The 18,595-nt window shown below is 38.6% G+C and overlaps 1 protein-coding gene across 1 annotated transcript in view; it reads left to right on the top strand.

The window, feature by feature from the left end:
* Grip163 (gamma-tubulin complex component 6) overlaps window positions 1-18,595 on the top strand; it is a 249,957-nt gene that overhangs the window by 104,014 nt on the left and 127,348 nt on the right. Inside the window, exon 10 of the mRNA XM_067155466.2 lies at window positions 15,258-15,489. Coding sequence (XP_067011567.2) covers window positions 15,258-15,489 — 232 coding nt within the window. The remainder of the gene's footprint in view (window positions 1-15,257; window positions 15,490-18,595) is intronic.

Raw genomic sequence — 18,595 nt, 5'->3', positions numbered from 1 at the left:
CCGGAGAAAGAGGAGACTCAACAGGGCAAAGTCTGCCACGCGTGGGCCTTGACAGAACACAAAGGTGCGAATGAGGGGAAAGTCAGTGGAGCTTGGACTGCCACGTGAGGACCTGCGGATCATTGCCACCTGGAACAAGGACACAGTCGACCAGACCCAGCGGATCCCTCATGGAAAGGTGATGGCCGCCGATTGAACTATCTGGCTGTGAAATGTGTACGGCAACGAGAGGACAGTGTCGTTAAGGCAGTCTAAGTGTAATTAAATAGTGAGGACTAAGAGAGACGAAGACATAGATATAAGAACACCTAGAGTACGGAATGTACAGGATCGATATTGAAGGTTTTAAGGGGGTAGTTGTCGTGGGTACATCGTAACTGGTGTAAAACCTTCAATTATTGTGTTTGGTATGTTGGTTATATTTTATTAAATGCTAAATCCATCTTTTATTAAATGTAAAATAGGACTAAAATCATGGTTTCCCTGTAAATATTTATTGTAAAATTTGTATTACCTCAAATATGTATTGTGTATAAGTTTAACGTCAAAATCTATATACGAGGCATGTTTTTTAAGTAAGTTTCGTTTGAAAATAAGTACACAACGAGAGGTTATTTCAAAAAAGTAAATTTATTTTCAGAAAGTACATACTTCACTCTATTTTTTGACATAGTTGCCAAGTATGTTCAAACACTTATCATACCTCGTAACCAATTTTAAAATACCCTCTTCATAGAAACTTGCCGCCTGTTTAGATAAGCAAGAGTTCACTGCCATTTTCACGTCGTCGTCATTGTAATGGTTGCCACTGAGGTGATGTTTGAGGTGGAGGAACAGATGGTAATCGCTCGGTGCAAGATCAGGACTGTAGGGTGGGTGGTCTAAAACTTCCCAGCCAAAACTGTTCAATAAATCGCGGGTCTGACCTGCAGTGTGAGATCTTGCATTGTCATGGAGAAGGACAATTCCCTTTGTCAGCATGCCGCGTCTTTTGTTTTGAATTGCTCTGCGTAGCTTGTTCAGGTTTTGGCAGTATGCTTCTGCATCGATAGTGGTTCCTCGTTGCACCTTTACAGGCGAGAGAGAGAGTGTGTGTGTCTCCATTCCATGCTCTGTTGTTTCGATTCGGGTGTGATATGCGAAACCCATGTTTCGTCTCCAGTTACCATGTGACTCAAGAAGCCGTCACCTTCTTCATCATAATGAGTCAAGAACTTCATCGCACACTCAAACCTTTGGTTTTTGTGGTCCTCTGTTAGGAGTTTCGGGACCCAGCGGGAGCACAGTTTCCTAAACTTTTTTAAGTGTTATGAAACAGTGTTGTAAAGCACTGATCTCGACACGTCAGGAAATTCGTTTGAGAGACCTGTTATTGTGAAGCGCCTGTTCTCACGAATCTTCACTTCAACTGAAGCCACCAAATCATCTGTTATCAAGGAAGGGCGACCGGAGTGGTCCTCATCATGGACGTTGTCACGGCCATCTTTGAATTGTCGTACCCACTTACACACTTTGCTTTCACTCATAACAGTATCACCGTACACTTCGCAAATCTGTCGATGAATTTCTGCAGCAGACAGGTTCCTTGCTGACAAAAAAACGTATCACTGACCGAACCTCACACGCGGCGGGCAAGTTGATAGTCTTAAACATTTTGAAAGCACAGAACAGAACCATACAGGTTAGCTACAGAGCTGAAACTGAGCACAGTTGTTCCCGAGACATGCCGGTACACAACGCATGCGCTCGTTGCCATATGCGCGCGAACTGCTAGTGTCTACAACAAAACGGACCTTACTTAAAAACACGCTTTGTAGTCAAAGTGGTAGAAAACTCTATGATGTTCGTATATTAGATTTATTCTACTATAATTTGATATATATGAAGGGTTCTGGAACCTTACTGTAAGGTTTATTATCCAGATACATGTAGAGACATTCGGAATGTTGAAGAGATTTCCATGTGTATTGGTAAACAGTAACGAAAGCTCGAGTACTTCATTCGACTAGCTGGTCGATCGATGTTTCAAGTGTGTTTCAGTAGAATGTTGTAAGAACCCTTCCAGAAATCAATAATTCTAGACGGTTGATCGAACAGTATATACATCGAGATGTTAGTCACGTTGGACTCGGAGTGACTGTCGGGCTCCGAGGTGGAGGCGGTGAGTCAAGAGAGCGTATGTTACAGTGCACGAGTCAGTGTTGTTGATATCTGTACTTGTCAGAATCGACTTCAGGGTACTCCGCTATTAAGTGCTGTAGTGTCACTTGCTAGAGTGCATAATTGTGTGTTGTGACTTACAGCGACAATAAAGTAATTTACACAAGGAAGTGAATGTGTTCTCGTGTGATATTTATTTCCGTCAAATAAAATCGCATTTGAGAACAATATACTGCTGCTTCATGGCAGTAAGCAGACCAATGAGAGCTACTGCCAAACCTCAACTATGATTTGCGCCATCTGATCGCTCAATTGGCAAATCTGTCTTCAGCGTTCAGTGTGAAAATGAGTGATCTCATGGGTGGAGGCTAAGTGCGGACTGGAAGCCGCTGCGCGAGAGCAATTGTTGTACAAACTCCAGTGCGATTGACAATGTAATTATATATATTTTACTTTCTAATTATTTTACCTCTGTGTTTTTTGTTCTTATCACTTTGCTGTTTGGATGAAAAGTATATTTGCAGTACGTAATAGAGGGGGAAGAGTTTTAAAATAGCATCTTTACATGGAACTATTATCAAGTCGTGATGCAATTGTTCGGACTCTCCTAGAGTTGTCAGATGAAGAGAGGGATGCGGAAATATTGGATGATCCTATACTGTACCTCTACAAATTAGCTATGAACCTGATGGAGGAAAACTTGAAGAATAGGGCAAAGATATATAGTCTTACTATGGAAATTTTCCCTTCTATATCAAAATACAAGGAAGAGTCGAATCCTCAAATGCCAGCTTCGAATACCAAACCTTTTGTTACCTATGTGGAAGCCAAAGGAACAATAAGACTGCTGTCACGTGGAGTACATGCATGGCCGACTTTACAGAAGGCCGCGGCGAGCGAAAATTGGCAACCCCGCAGTGAATGGCTAGTCTGCTCTGTGTAGCCCACTGAGTTACATGGGAGATGTGTCACGCGCTCGTGTTCTCTTCAAAATACAGTAACTAAATTAAATGATACCGTTGCTTATCTGTGTATAGTGGTTGGTTACAATGCCAAAGACTTGTGTTGTGCCGAATTGTAAGTCTAATTATCGTTCATCGATAAAAACTGAAGGATTTGTGACAGTGTTTGGGTTTCCTAAAAATCCACAATTGAAAGCCGTGTGGGAACGTGCCATTCCTCGAGCCGATTGGGTACCTACCAAATATTCCTTCGTGTGTATTAAACACTTTCTTCCTGAAGACGTAAGCTATGTTGAAAAATACAAGGATGGTGATGGGAACAATCGGGAATTCACACGGAAGAAGCCTGTATTGTTATCTCGTGCGGTTCCAAAGGTATTTCCAAACTTACCATCGTACTTCAGTAAGTGCTCCTCCAAGATAAGGAAATCCCCAGGTGAAAGAAGGGAAGAAGAAGAAAAACGGACAAAATCTGCAGAGGAATGTAAGAAGACCCTAGCTGAGGAAGCGAACAAAATAAAGACTTTTGAGTCCTTTGTTTCTAATATACAAAAGAAATTGGCGGAGCATAAAATTGAGTGGTCTGTAAGTACTGGTGGAAACTACTGTATTTTGTATAAATTAGATGTGTCAAACATACCTAAAATAAGGTCAAGTATTAGGGTAAACAAGGATTTTACGGTCGGAATTCACATCAATGGTGGCGTAATTCCTAACACAAATGTTCTTCATTCTGGCTCTGTAATATTTCGAAATTCATTATTAAGTAAGTGGAGCCAGTTGTTCCAAGCAATAGAATTTTGCCACGACTTTTTCTTACCTGAAAGTTCTGTCAATTCACTAGTTGTGCAGATTAATAGTTTAATAGACAACCTAAAATCTGAACTTGAAAACCAGGAAGATGAAACTTCAGAGATTCTGCTAAAAAAATTGACGTTTCTGCAAGATCAGTTTACACTTGTATTTTTAAAGAAACCTAGATACAACGTCACTACAACTCTAAATGCATTCCTCATTTATATGCAGTCTACAAAGTGTTATAACGCAATTAGGTTTAACCATATTTTATCCCTACCTCATCCCAGAGTTTTACAAAAATTGTCTACTTCCTTCGCCATATCTCCGAAAGCTGATGAAGAAAACAGTAACTTTTTAAGTTACATTGTCAAAGATTTATCAAGTTTAGAAAGGGTTGTGAATTTACAGATTGATGAAATATATGTTAAACAAGTTTTAGATTTCAAAAATGGGCATTTATTTGGTGTTGCTGCAAATAGATCTGTCGATTTAGCTAAGACAGTTCTGGCCTTTCTCGTTAGTTCTGCTTTTGGAAATTTGAAAGAGGTTGTTAAATTAGTTCCAGTGAAACAGTTAACAGGTTTCCAACTAGCTGATATTGCAAAACGTGTTATCAGGGAAATACAGGATTGTGGATTAAATATTTTGTCCATCATAGCCGATAATAATGCTGTAAATCGTGCTATGTTCAAAGAACTAACTAAACATTCTGATAGTAATTACTGGTTCCAAATTGACGGAAACCCCCTAAAAACCTTTATTTTATATGACAGTGTCCATGTATTGAAAAATATACGAAATAACTGGCTGAATGTAAGTGGCATTAACAAGTCATTTATTATACCTGTATGGGAAGGTTTAGACTCATTTTCAAATGTTTCAAGTTCAGTTGATTGTAACCCTGATTTTAAAGAGATAACTCAAGCATCATTCAGTGACATAAGAGAGATCTATAAAAAGGAGTCCGATTTACTGATTAAGTCTGCACCAAAGTTAACATTTAAAAGTGTTTATCCAAATTCACTTGAACGTCAAAGGGTTTCTTTGGTTACAAACGTGTTTCACGAATCTACAGTTTCTGCCCTAAACAAGTATTATTATAAAGGTACTGCATTTTTTGTTAGAATAATCCTAATGTGGTGGTCCATTGTTAATATTAAGCGGCCTCTCGCCCATGTTGTTAAGCGTAATAGTCTTCAAATGCCTTTCAAAAATTCCGAAGATAAAAGGTTGGCTTTTCTAAAGGTATTCCTCCAGTGGTTGTCCACATGGAAAAAGAATGACGAAAATGACTCCTCAAAAAAGAATCGTTTAACCAATGAAACTTACAATGCATTATATGTAACAACCTACGTATTACGTGAGATTATTATTTATGCTCTACATACTGTGAACCCCTCTTATGTGCTAACTGGCAAATTTCAGAGTGACCAATTAGAATCCAGGTTTGGTCAATACCGCCAATTAACAGGGGGAAACTATAATATATCAGTTACTCAGGTAATGGAGGCCGAATTGAAAATAAGGTTAAAAAGCGTACTTGGCATTCATTCAGCTAGGTACGGGGCAGTTACTTTTTCGAAAGAAATGATAATGTCCTCTTCCGATACAAATTCAAGAAAAAGTACAAGCAGCCTTTCGTCAATTACTGTTGACGACACCTTTTACAGTATTTTAGAAGACAAGTATACCGAAAACATACATTTTGATGAGTCAGGTTTTATTTATGCCTGTGGTTACATTTCGTTCAAGCAATGCTCAAAAATAAAATGTGAAGAATGTTTGGCTTTGCTAAGAAATAAAGAGCAAATAAATGACAGCTACTTCAATCAAATAAATAGGGGTGGACTTTCAGTTCCTGCAGATTTTATTATATCAGTGTGTAAACATGTTGTTGGAATTACGCAGGCACTAATTTCTGATAAGTTTGAGGAACAATTTTTAAAATGTAAATGCAACGATCAACGCCAAGTAATTCAGCATCTTAGTCTACTTGGCATTTTATCAGATATTGAATTGTCAGAAATTGCCAAGAAAACTTGTGCCTGTGGATGTAATGTTATGACAATAGTTACAAGTATTGTCTTAACAATGAGTAACATTTTGTTAAATAATTACAGGAAGTTGAGGACTGAACGGGTAACTTCTCATACTAATCACAGAAAACTCGCTATTCTTTGTTAGAGTAGGCCTACCTGTGGTATTATGTTTCTGTAAATATGTCCAATAAAAACTTAGAGGAAATTGGTTTTGTTACTTCATGTACTCACTCTTCACTATCCTTTCACTTTAATGCTGATAATAACAAATACTTTATTTCCTTATTTCAATTCCTTTCGTAGCGAAGCAAACGCGTGCCAAGAGCTGGCAGTGGCCATCCAAGGCTAGAGAAGTGCGGGGTTGCAAGGTCGAACGCCGCGGCCTTATGTAAAGTTGGCCATGGTACATGCCTAAAGTACGTGTGCAAGAATCGCAGCCAACATCGAGTTACTTGTGAGAAGTGCGGCAGTAATACTGGGAAAGAATCGTATTTCTTGTTCTATGACATTGTACTTTTCCATTGTTTTAATTCAGGAATGAGATGTCTCATTGCAGTGTTCATGTTACTTTGTTGCAAATTGTTTATATTTCAACAGGTTCCTTGTAAAGCTGCGTCTGGTTTAAATTTTTCTTCTTTGAATTACCTATTCTGGTTCTATTATTTTGTTTTTATTTTACTGTTTCTAGTTCAGTGATTAATTAAACATACTTTCATATCTGCCTCATATGTGCCTTTTTCCATTTATCCAATTTACACCGTTATGAAACATTTTAACATGGAAACAATGCCAACTTTTCTTATGCGATCCAATTGCCACAGCGCGAGCGCCTGGAGGATAATGCACTTGGATAACTCACTTGCAAACATAACATCATAACAGTTAAATGTGTCCAGGTTCTGCCTTGTCAATACACTTATCAGTGTCCCACTCCAGTATGTGTTATTATATAAACTATCATTTACTTATATATGCACACAAGTACATGTTTCAAGAAAGCAAATTCTCTTCTCAGTCAATCAATCACTACTGATCTGCATTTAGGGCAGTCGCCCAGGTGGCAGATTCCCTATCTGTTGTTTTGCTAGCCTTTTCTTAAATGATTGCAAAGAAATTGGAAATGTATTACATCTCCCTTGGTAAGTTATTCCAATCCCTAACTCCCCTTCCTATAAACGAATATTTGCCCCAGTTTGTCCTCTTTAATTCCAACTTTATCTTCATATTGTGATCTTTCCTACTTCTTCAGCTTGTTGGTAAAATCACATGTATCAAAGACCTTACTTAAAATGAACTATGTGCCCACAGATTGCTGACAAGATGACAATACAACAATACTAAAAAAAAAATTCAAACATGAAAATCTTTCATGTTATATCCCAATTGTATGAAATGTGTGTGTGTGATGTATTGAAATACAGCTGGTCGCACTAGCTGTCCTCTGATGTGAAGCTCCATAACTTAGCCCTGCCAACATCAGTTCTTAATCGGCTAAGAGACCCCTAAACACTCCGGTCTTCATTGTAGCCAGCTGGAAGTCGTTCACGCGGCTCCATCCATTCTTGTTGCTTAGATTTCCACATGGAAAGTCCCGCCTTATCTGTTGGTCCTTTCAAGGGCTTTGATGTCTAAAGGAAACTTTTCCTGGATTTCACCCTAGATTGAGATTGTTGGTGACCAAACAGCGGGTGAGCTTCAACGTTCTCAACCTTCAGTCGTTCTTGATCAACAGCGACTTCTGGACGAATACTTGGAAGTGCAACGCCAGCAAGACAGTATAGCTTCTCAGCAGGGGTAGGTTTCAGGCACCCTGTGATTAATCTACAAGCTTCATTTAGGGCAGGGTCCACAGTCTTGGCGTGGGATGATCTATACCCACAGGGGATGCGTATTCTCCAGCAGAGTAACACAGAGCCCATGCAGTGGTTCTAAGAACTTCTGGCTTTGCACCCCAGTTTGTACCTCTCAGCTTCCTCAGGATGTTGTTTCTGGCACTGACTTTGTGTTTGATGTTGGAACAGTGTTTTCTGAATGTGAGGAAGCGGTCCACCGTTACCCCTAGGTACTTTGAGGTGAAAGAATGTTCCAAAGGGGTTCCATTCCAGGAGACATGTAATTTCCTTGATGCCTCTCTGTTCTTGAGGTGGAAAGCACAAAGCAGAGATTTTGATGGATTCGGCTTTAAATGGTTAGCCTTGTAATATGTGCCTAATTCCTTCAGAGCACTGTCAAGAGTGAGTTCTACCTCTTCAAATTTGCACTCTGAAAAGTAGTGAGCAGTAAATAATGAGATTATTAATTTCATGCTGCTGAGTGATGGAGTAGTCTGTCCTGAATCGTGTCGACAACGTTGGCCATCTTCATTTGAAGGTGACATAAAAACATTAACGAAACGCTTCAAGAGTTCACTGTTTAAGCTGGTCATGTAGTTGTGTGTCTGCCCTAACTTTACCAAACGATGCTAAGAGATAAAATGTTCTGATATGTCCTATAGACTCATTGTGAGAAACAGCTGCTTTTGTAAAATTTCCCGGATTGATATACCCCGTTTCAGTCCAGCTTGTGTTTCTGACTTTGCCAAGAAAAAGGCAAGACCAGCAGAACAGAGCATTCAGTTTGGTGCATCCTGTCAACCAAACATATTTTTCGTACAAAGAAGGAGTGAAGTGCCTAGTGACATATTTTACTTGTTTTGTTAAGCCTGGTAAACCTGGAGTTGACTTACCTTCTTTTATAAGGCTGAATTTTTTGTGGAAAATTACACCTCAGAAAGGTTTTTCAAGATGATTTTCAACCACACACTCGCACATATTTCCAAATTGATATTCATGTTCATATTCATCTAAGCTGAAAAACAACACATCAACTGGATCAGATGAATTAAGTGTTGATGATCAAAGCACTAGGAGAGGTAGGGCAACGTGGATGTACAGGGTACTAAATAGAATCTGGAAAGAGAATGTAATACCCAATGACTGAAGAAAGGAGTCATCATCCCATTGTTGAAAAAAGGTGATAGAAAGAAATGTACCAACTACAGAGGTATGACTCTGCTGTCACATGGCCTCAAAATCTACGAATCCATCCTTGAGAGCAGGATTAGAAAATATGTTGAACCTACACTTGAGGAGGAACAACATGGATTTAGACCTCATAGATCAACTATAGACCTCATTTTTGCCACCAGAATGCTCTATGAGAAGTATTGGGAGAAAGGTAAAACTCTTATAACTGTTTTTCTGGACATCGAGAAAGCATATGATCATGTACCACGCAGGCATATATGGGAATGTTTGAGACATAAGAAAGTGCCCGATGACATCATAGCACGAGTACAACGATTATATGATGAAACAAAGTGTTGTGTCCAGGTCCAGGATGGAAGGTCAAGTTGGTTTGAAACGAAGAGTGGAGTCCAGCAAGGAAGTTGTCTTTCACCACTTCTCTTCGTAATCATAATGGATGAAGTTTTAAAAGCGGTTAAGAGAAAGGATCCAACAACTAATGCCCTGGGTTTTGCTGATGATGTAACGGTGTGGGGTGAGACAGAAGCGGAAGTACAAACTAGACTAGATCTCTGGCATGAAGCTTTTACAACCTTTGGTCTCAAAATCAGCAAAACAGTCAGTTGGCTTGGTGATGAGTAGAAACTCTCCAACTGTTCATCTAAGAATTGGAAATGAGGAGATGGATATTCCAGTATTTAGGTAGTGTTCTGTCATCAGACAATACCATACATCAAGAGATTAGTAACAGAATACAGAAAGCTTCCAAATTCTATCACACTGTACGTCAGATACTTTGAGATGAAACATTTCCGTTAGTTTCCAAGATCAGCTTGTACAAAATATATCTAGTACCTATACTGACGTATGGCCTGGAAGCAGCAACACTTACTGGACCAACAAAGAGTCATCTTCAGGCAACGGAAATGAAGTTTCTCCATTCTTGTCTACAAAAAACAAAAATGGATAAAATAAGGAATGTGGATATCCAACAACAGCTTGGATTGGAAAGAAGTTTGCTGGAGGCTCTAGAAGTGAAGATTGCAATGGTATGGTCACATGAAAAGAAAGAACCGCCACAGGACTCCTCGAACATACTTTGACCACAATGTTCCTGGGAAGAGACCAAGAGGGAGATGTTTGGGAAAAACAGATAATGAAGAACCTTGAAAGTAGAGATCCGAACTGGTGTCTCATAAATGAGCAGCATCTGTAGATGGATAGAACAAACTGGAGGAGGCTCGTACACAACCGCACCCGGCTTGCTGGAGCGAAGAAATGATGATATTCATGGCAGTGACGACACCATCATAACTTAATAGTCTACAGCAAATTTTTAACAATATACTTAGCTTCACATGGCGATGCTTCATGATAGTACAGTCATGGTTTTCACAAAAATACACTAGGACTAACTATTTTTTAACTTAAAAAGCCTAACCTAAACTGAATCAGCAAATGGTATTTTACAGTTGCCGAAGTTTTATAGTTTCACTCTCTTACTAAGTGTAAGGGAAAACATTTGTCACGACGTATAACATATATTCGTGAAGAATGGCACAGAATTCACTAAAACTTCACCTGTAATCTAAGAGGAACACTACACCACCATTACAGACAACCAAATAGAAAATATTCTTTTACTTTCCACTTAGCTCTGTTCATGCTGAGCGGCTATCGGAAAACGTGCTCTACACGTGCCATCAATGAATTGCTCAAAAAATATACATTCCGAACCTTCTTCTGTATTACAATTGATTTCATAAACTGGCTCTATTTTTATTAACAAGACGATGTGCAAGTGGCTATATTGTTAACATGTTGATGTTTTTCTTGTAGCCTCTAGCGTGTAGCACTGAACACTTTGCTTGTCAAGTATTAAAACTGACGTACCTTACCCAAGCTGGCTGGCGGGAGGGTGACACAGCCCCACCCCTGTCCCAGGACAAGGAAGCTTCAAGTGCGTGTGTCATCCAAGCGACTTAAATTTCGGTGGAGAAACTGAACTGCGGTAGTGCGAGCGGATTGTCGAGATAGCTGTACTTGGCTTGCTTTAGATGTTCCTATTTTTCAGCTTTATAAAAAGCGTTCAAAGGAATAATAAGAATGTAAATAGAAAGCAGCGTTGGGGTAGATGGGGTTCAGTGCATGCAGAAACACCATTTTTTAGAAAATCCACTTGAGTTGAAAATTGAAGAAGCAGTTGAATTTTTAAAATGAGTATATCTACAGTATATCTCAAACTTAACGTGTTGCAGACGCGAGAATTGATATTTGGAATCTCCTTTTAAAATAAATGAAGTTGTATTTTTTTATTTTCAGAATAACCACTTAAAGGGGGTGAATAGTGAAAAAGGAATTGAATTCTTTTTATGAGGGTACTTATACAGAAAAAATTAAGATGTTACAGATGTGAAAATTGGTATTCGGTATCTCCTTTAAAGGAACACACATTTTTTGTTTTGGAAAATCCACTTTGATAAAGGATTTGAATTCTGAAGTTGTTACAGACGTAGAAATAAGTATTTGGAATCTCCTTTAAAAATAAAGAAACACATATTTTTTTAGTTTTTGACTTGAAAGAGGACTGTTTTGTCATGTCGCATTTTCCAGAGTTAGCTTTGCCAGTAGCCTGGTTACCTTCGCCCCAAAAGGCAATACCACAAATGTGGTTTAGAAGGGGTTTATGGGGTGGACCTAAATGAAACTCAATTTCTTTGTGCAGTACGGAGGAATGATTACTTTTGGCAAATTACAAAATTCACGCGAGCGAACCCGCGATTAATGGGTGATAGGAAAATTGTTATATTTGTACACAAAATAATGATATACAGTAATTGCAGGAGGTTTTCTGTAAATTTTCAGCAAATCTAATTTTATGTTGTTCCGGTACACTACGTATAAACCTTATTTTTTGAAAAAGTATGATTTTCATCTGAGCATTCCCAGGCACGAAAGAACATCAAGATAATCACGAACAACGATGCATGAATTTAAGGTGGATTCTGGCACATCACTTTGTGACAGAAGAAAATCTTTAAGACTGTGCCATGTTTTCTTTTTGGACTAACACATCACAGTCCACATTGACATAGTCTGCAAGATTCACACTTCTTGGCACATCCTACTTTTCACACAAATGCTTGGAGTTATCCTCTGTTTCCACATCCTCCAACCTGTTGTCTTGTGCATGAACCACTCCAGTTTGCAGTGAACTCCATGCAGCACTGAACATCTGCAATGCTTCCAATATATTAACATTAATGTCTCTCACTGAGGCAATATTACGCAGGAAATTGGCTTTCTTTATGAGAATTTAATCCTACATAGTGATGTACTCTCTATAACTGAATTAAAATATAAATTTGTTTTGAGAAAATCATAATCTTCAATTATGTTGTTGGGTAGGCAACCTTGTCCTGCAGTTTCTTTACCTTCCCCTGATATGTCTGTTGTCGTAATGAGTGTACTGCCCAGTGATTAAAACAGGATGAATTTCAATTACATTTTGATGGGGGGAAAAAACAAAGTTAAATATTGGCAAAAGGGATACATTTTTGTTATATTGAAAGTTCGAAAGTTGTTAAAATGAAATACACAAATTAAGGGCCTGTACTATGACAGTCAGATAAACAGCCAGATTCATAGGCTGCAGTTTTGCAAACTAGAAATTAACCCTTTCGCACTCGGCGCGAGAGGTTATGGCTTTGTCCTATTTAGAGATTTTGGTCATTTGCGTGGCTTTTGAGTAGTAATAGTTGATCGTGACAGTAACTTAGTGTTGAATTTGCACTTTATTCCTCAGATATATCCACCAGCCCTACAAAATACTTTTATTCCCGACAAAAGAAATCTGTTGACCATGAGTGTTTATGTTGTGATTATTTGAAATTGTTAGTGCGTGGATCTGTTTGGTTGGCTTAGTTTGGAGTTTATTTAGTTTCTTTGGTATATCGTGTGTTCGCTGTACTTCACGAACTATAATTTTACACCTTCTCATTACTCCGTTATTGCACATGCTTGAGTCATCTTCTTATCGTAATGTCTAGGCCGAATGAGGCCGATATCCTTGAATTTTCAGATGATTTAGACAGTAATAATGAGGTTCTTTTGCCGAAAGTGAGTCCTGTTATGTGGGAAGTGACACAGTCACAGCTGCTCACCGTGCATCGGACCTCGAGGACCTGACTTCAATGACAGTTTCATGTACGGTGAATAACTTTGTGCCATGCTTCATGAGTGAATTGCAGCGCGCACATCATATTGATATCAAATTATTCAGAATTAAATGTTCTTTCTTTCAGGTCTAAGAGTAAAGAAGATGCAATAATGTCTGATCTTTGTCATTGAAAACCATAATTTATTTTTTTAAATTTATTTTCAAAGTTGATTAATTTATTCCGTCTTTACCATTAATAATACATCCAAGGTATATTCATTTCTGAAATGCTCATAGTTTCCTGTATTAGTGTGATTTATTTTGTTTTCATATGTGTTAAACTGTTTACGTGTTGAATTTTTGTAATTTTGTTGGTTAATCACAGGAATTAGTTTGAGCTGCTTCGAGCAAACCTCTGCATATAGGCTGAGTGCGAAAGGGTTAAATATTTTCGTGCGTACTACGAACGGTATTGTTATGCGGAAGATGCAGTAACATTTTTATTGCATCGGTAATAAGGTTACTGAAAATATAGTGAAATTTAGCGCGGTGATATACGTGTTCCCTGGTGTTTTCGTTTGTTTAGCACTATTCCTTTTGAAATTGTATTACTAGAGTCCAATATCAGACACACACGAAAATGTTAAAATTAACTGTGTAACGGAACTCAAACGTTGTAGAAAATAAAAGGACTGGACCCAAAAGTTAACTCAGGTTATGTATCTTATCAAATAATTTCTACCACACAGTATTTTTGTTTTTTGTCTAATACTATTTATAAGGATGCGAGTTACGGCAAAAGTAAAGTTTATATTCGTAATTAATTCCACTGTATGTTGCATAGGATCATTAATTTTATTATTAATTCATTGTTGCTAATTTAATAAGTAGTTAGGTTTTTTTTTTGCAAGACAGTGTTACAATAGTAACTTGCAAGCATTTATCTCACTTTAGTGTAAATTCATATTAGCAATTTCTTATGAAATCAAAAATATATAACCTCCATAATGTCCTCATTCGAAGGAGGAATCGCCAGGAACAACGTCGTATACCCTTACTCCATACGTGCGATGCGGATAGATTTAAAATAGAACCCAAGCTTTTGGCACGCATTGTAATGAAAGGAAATGTGTACTGTCGCCTCTAGTACCTTACCGACTAACGTTTAGAAGGTTTAAAAAAATATTGGACTATTGGGACTCGTGGCTGCATGAAGCTATGTTGCCGTAACGACCACGGCTACCCAGGAAGCTTGCTGTTGCATTGCTTGCCTGCAACTCCTATAGACATTAGCAACAACTTGCTAGCTTGAAAAATCTTTAAAAAATGTGTGAGAGCTGTACAGGAAGCATGGTATTTTTTATAAATATATACATAGATTACAATATAACAACTTATTTTTCGTAGAGCATCATGCAGATGCAGATTCATCTTGATGTGTAGCCATGTTGATTCCTACAGTAGCGTCCTTGATAAAAGCGTTAACTGCCTCTCCTACTTTGGCATAGCTAAACTCTAGAATATTCTCCCAGATTGCACATAAACGAAAGTCGTAGTACGCGTTTTCAACCGAACTTCCAGGTAAATGTGCAAACTGACACATAAATTTAAACCACACTTTTATCTGGCTGTCACAGAACAGGCCCTAAATATGGAAAAGAAAAGGTGCCTAAAAATAATTTTGCAATTCTGAACATTTTGTTATATTGGCATTGACATTTTACTGTAGTGTATTATTTACAGTTATCAGTATAAATATTTAACAAAACTACACAAATATTTTTTAAAATTAAATGTTCCCCTTCTTAAAGTTTGGGTGCTAAGATTACTTGCATTTATGCAGTAGGGCCTACTTATAATGTTGCACAACCTAATATCCTGAAAAAACAAACAAGTATCAAATATTACATAAAATCAGCTTCATGGTCCGTATCGCACTTCAATAGATTCACAATTAAGTATCAAATATCTCGTCAAATATCAGTTTCTTCACTAAATATTCATGAAGTTTGTCTCAAAAATAACTTTGTGTTGCTTAGTTCAGAATGGTTTTACAGTCACCAGCTCTGAAGCTTGTTGAGCATAGATTTGTCTTGCTATGTCTTTTCTTAACTTTTTCATCTCTTGTCCATAGGATCCACTGTGCAAGGTGCTACAGAACGGTTACCCTACAATCCGCTGCTGCCTCCTCAACTCGGAGATGCAGCGTCTCCAACAGGACTGTGCCGCCTACGAGCGCAGGGCGCGGGCTGTCATCGGGGAGCCTTTCACAGCGGCCCAACTGTACCGGCAGAACGAGGAGCGGGAACAGGCCTTCCACGAGGCCGTCCGCCAGGCTCAGGACAAAAGGCTGCTCAAAGTCAAGTGTAGGTGTCCTCTTTGTATTTTCATTCCATCTATTTGTTGGGCTGGTGTAGTTTCATTCTTTAGTTCCAATTGTGCCAATCCTCATGTCTCATCACCTCATTCGGAGCCTTCCTCTTGATCCCTTGTTCTCAAGTTGTAAACTGAACATTCTTTGTGGTAATCATTCGCATGTGTGCACACCACCTGAACCTGGATGACACTATGGTGTCCTATGAGCCATGAACACACTTCAAGGGATCATGTAACCCTATATTAACCGTGACCCCGTAAAAAAAAGTTAGTGCGTGGTATTGTATGTTCCTTGCACTTTGCATTTTAATTCTTATCAAAATAAAATTCACCCTTCCTATGTAGATACCAAACAATTGTTATACCTATACGTTTGGTTGTTTCTAAGAAAATTGTACCTGTGAGGGACTTATACAATACCGTGCAGCCCTTCTTTTTCTTGACAATATAACAGATATACAAAGTATTGCTGTGTCCCAGAACTGATGAAACCATTGACCTAAACTCGTGTTTTTTGGGCTTTATTTTTCCTTCGCTGCATCCCCACATCGATGCAGTTGGTACTGAATGAATCAAAATTCTTTATTATTGTTCTCAATGTTGACGATGAGATGCCTAATGAATCGGAGTTCTTTCACGTTTCCTTAAGATTTCTGATCTATCCATCAAAGAAAGTGTTTTCGTTCATCACCCAGACACTTGAAAACACAAGACAACATGCAACTGACTCCAGAACTAAGGAATGTGTGTGAGAGATAACGGGACCAGCACGTAAACAATGGAATACTTTAATGATTAATGGCCCTAGTGAGAAAATGAGCTTTTCATCTGAACTTTGCTGAAAATTAATTTTAAAAAGTTCACAAACGAAGCGTAATGGGGAGATTGCACACTAGTGTGAGGAGATGTACAGAGCAAGGCGGTGATGGGTTGGAACCCCACTGTCGGCAGCACTCGAGATGGTTTTCATACCAGACAAACGCTGCGGCTGTGCCTTAACCTTCTAGCACTCGGGGCCACCTGATGACAGCAGAGGATTGTGCTGATAAGTTAAAGCACTTCACCGAAGAGATTGATTCATGAAATATTTTTAAGATTGTGAATGTTTACGTTGTGGTTGTCATTGAGTGAAACTGTCTTCCCTTGGCTTATGAGTAAGTTAATTTTTTATTATAGGTTTGTTTTGTTGATATGTTGTGTTCTGTTTTTGTTTGTGTTTTGTGTCATTGCTTTCCTTTCAGTGGCTGGACCAAGTTCAGGGCTGAATGATTCTGAAATGTTTGATAATTTAAATAGGTATTTCAGACAGGGATAGTGATCCTATTGCTGAAATTAACGTGTGGAAAGCGACGGCGGTACTCCTGAAGTCGCAACTACTCCCTGTGCATCTGACAGTGAAGGAGATGACATAGATGAAAGTGACTTGTACAGTGAATAAATTCTAAGTGTCATAATTCAAGAGGGAATTACAGTACAGAAACTATTCATAAATTATTCATAATTAAATCAGCTGTCAGACAGAATTGTGATATTTCTGTCATTGAAAACCAATTTTTACTTTCCAAAATTTATTGTTCTAAATTTAGCAGTTTATTTCTGTGTTAACTATGTATAGTATATCCAAATGTATACATTTATGAAGTACTGACATTTCTGTATATTGAGATTTTTTTTCTTTTGAGTATGTTTTCAAATGTTTATATGTTGATTTTTTAATATTCAAGTTACAAAGTCACAGAAAATAGTGTGAGCTCCTTCAGACTGCTGCCGGTAGGGTGAGTGCAGGTCGTAATTGCATCCTCCCCAGTCCTAGCTCATCATTGGTGAAAAAAATACTCCACCTTAATCTGCAGGATAGCATATTGAGGAGGTGCACATTTTCTGGGTTTCACTGTATTTCTTGTTCTGTTCTGTTGTATGTTTTTTTCCAATCTTACTCGAAGAAATCTTGTCTCAGCTGCCTGTAACAGACTCTTCTGTCCTCTTCATCCAAGTTTCACAGCATGCATCAGAATCGGTACATGATAGGTTTGGTAAATGGTTTTCTCGCCTTTCAGTGGCATTTTTTGGTTCCAGCTCCATTTGTAATTAATTATGAAACCATTGAACATGATGGTAATTTACCTTATGGTGTTGGGAGATAGCTGGTAACCCTGGAGCAACTCTGTGAGTATTCCAAACTACAAGGGGTATGTGTCTAAGAACTATGGTGTATGAACCGTTATCATAATGGCAACATGTAACACTGCATGCGTGCGAATAGGCATCTCAAAAGCACCCCATTGCATTGAACACACTAAGTTGAACCAGATTGTGCTGCAGCCAGTGAGGCGTAGTGCATGCGGAGATTTGCGCAATGGAACCACAATGCATAAACATAGTTTCGTTACAAATGGAAAAAAATGGCAGTCGAGACGCATACGTTAGTGCAAGTGTACCGAACAGAGGCCATAAGCAGAACGGGCGTGGCATATCAACTGTTTCCAGTCCATCACGAAACCATTTGAACCAATCCCAAACACATTTACTGCTTAGGAGGTTTCAGAGCCTCACAGAATTTCTGGTGTGCTGGTGGCAATTCCATCCATGGCTGCAGGGGCTGTTGTGGCACTTCTCGGAGGAAGTCTTCACCTGCGGTAGAGTTCCGATTTAAACGATTGGAGAAATGTTGATTCCAACGCTCCAGGATGCCCTTCCTATCAGTAAAGGCTGATATCAGAGTTCCTATGGAAGAACGACATTGTTGATATAGTTCTCTGAAGAGTCTAGTGTTAGACCTAAGACGAAACGCTGGCTAATAGAGCAAACGCCTGAAAAGCGATACATCTAAGTTTTGATCTGATTTATCTCTACTATACCGGTACTACACAAATATTTTACAGTAATAAAATAAGCCTGCTAAATTCTAATAAGATATTACTCGTATACTACTGTACAGTACACTACAATAAGTTTAAACTACGTTCAGACGTATCCTAATTACAATACCGGGACCGTATGTCACTACTAAGGAATTAGAAAGATAGTTTTGAAGACCTTCACCTGGAGCATGACTTTGTAATGGAAGTGAAACATGGACGATATCTACACCAGGAA

The sequence above is a fragment of the Anabrus simplex genome, chromosome 11 (assembly GCF_040414725.1).
Source record: "Anabrus simplex isolate iqAnaSimp1 chromosome 11, ASM4041472v1, whole genome shotgun sequence".
Taxonomy (NCBI): Eukaryota; Metazoa; Arthropoda; class Insecta; order Orthoptera; family Tettigoniidae; genus Anabrus; species Anabrus simplex.
This window is presented reverse-complemented; position numbering and strand designations above follow the sequence as displayed.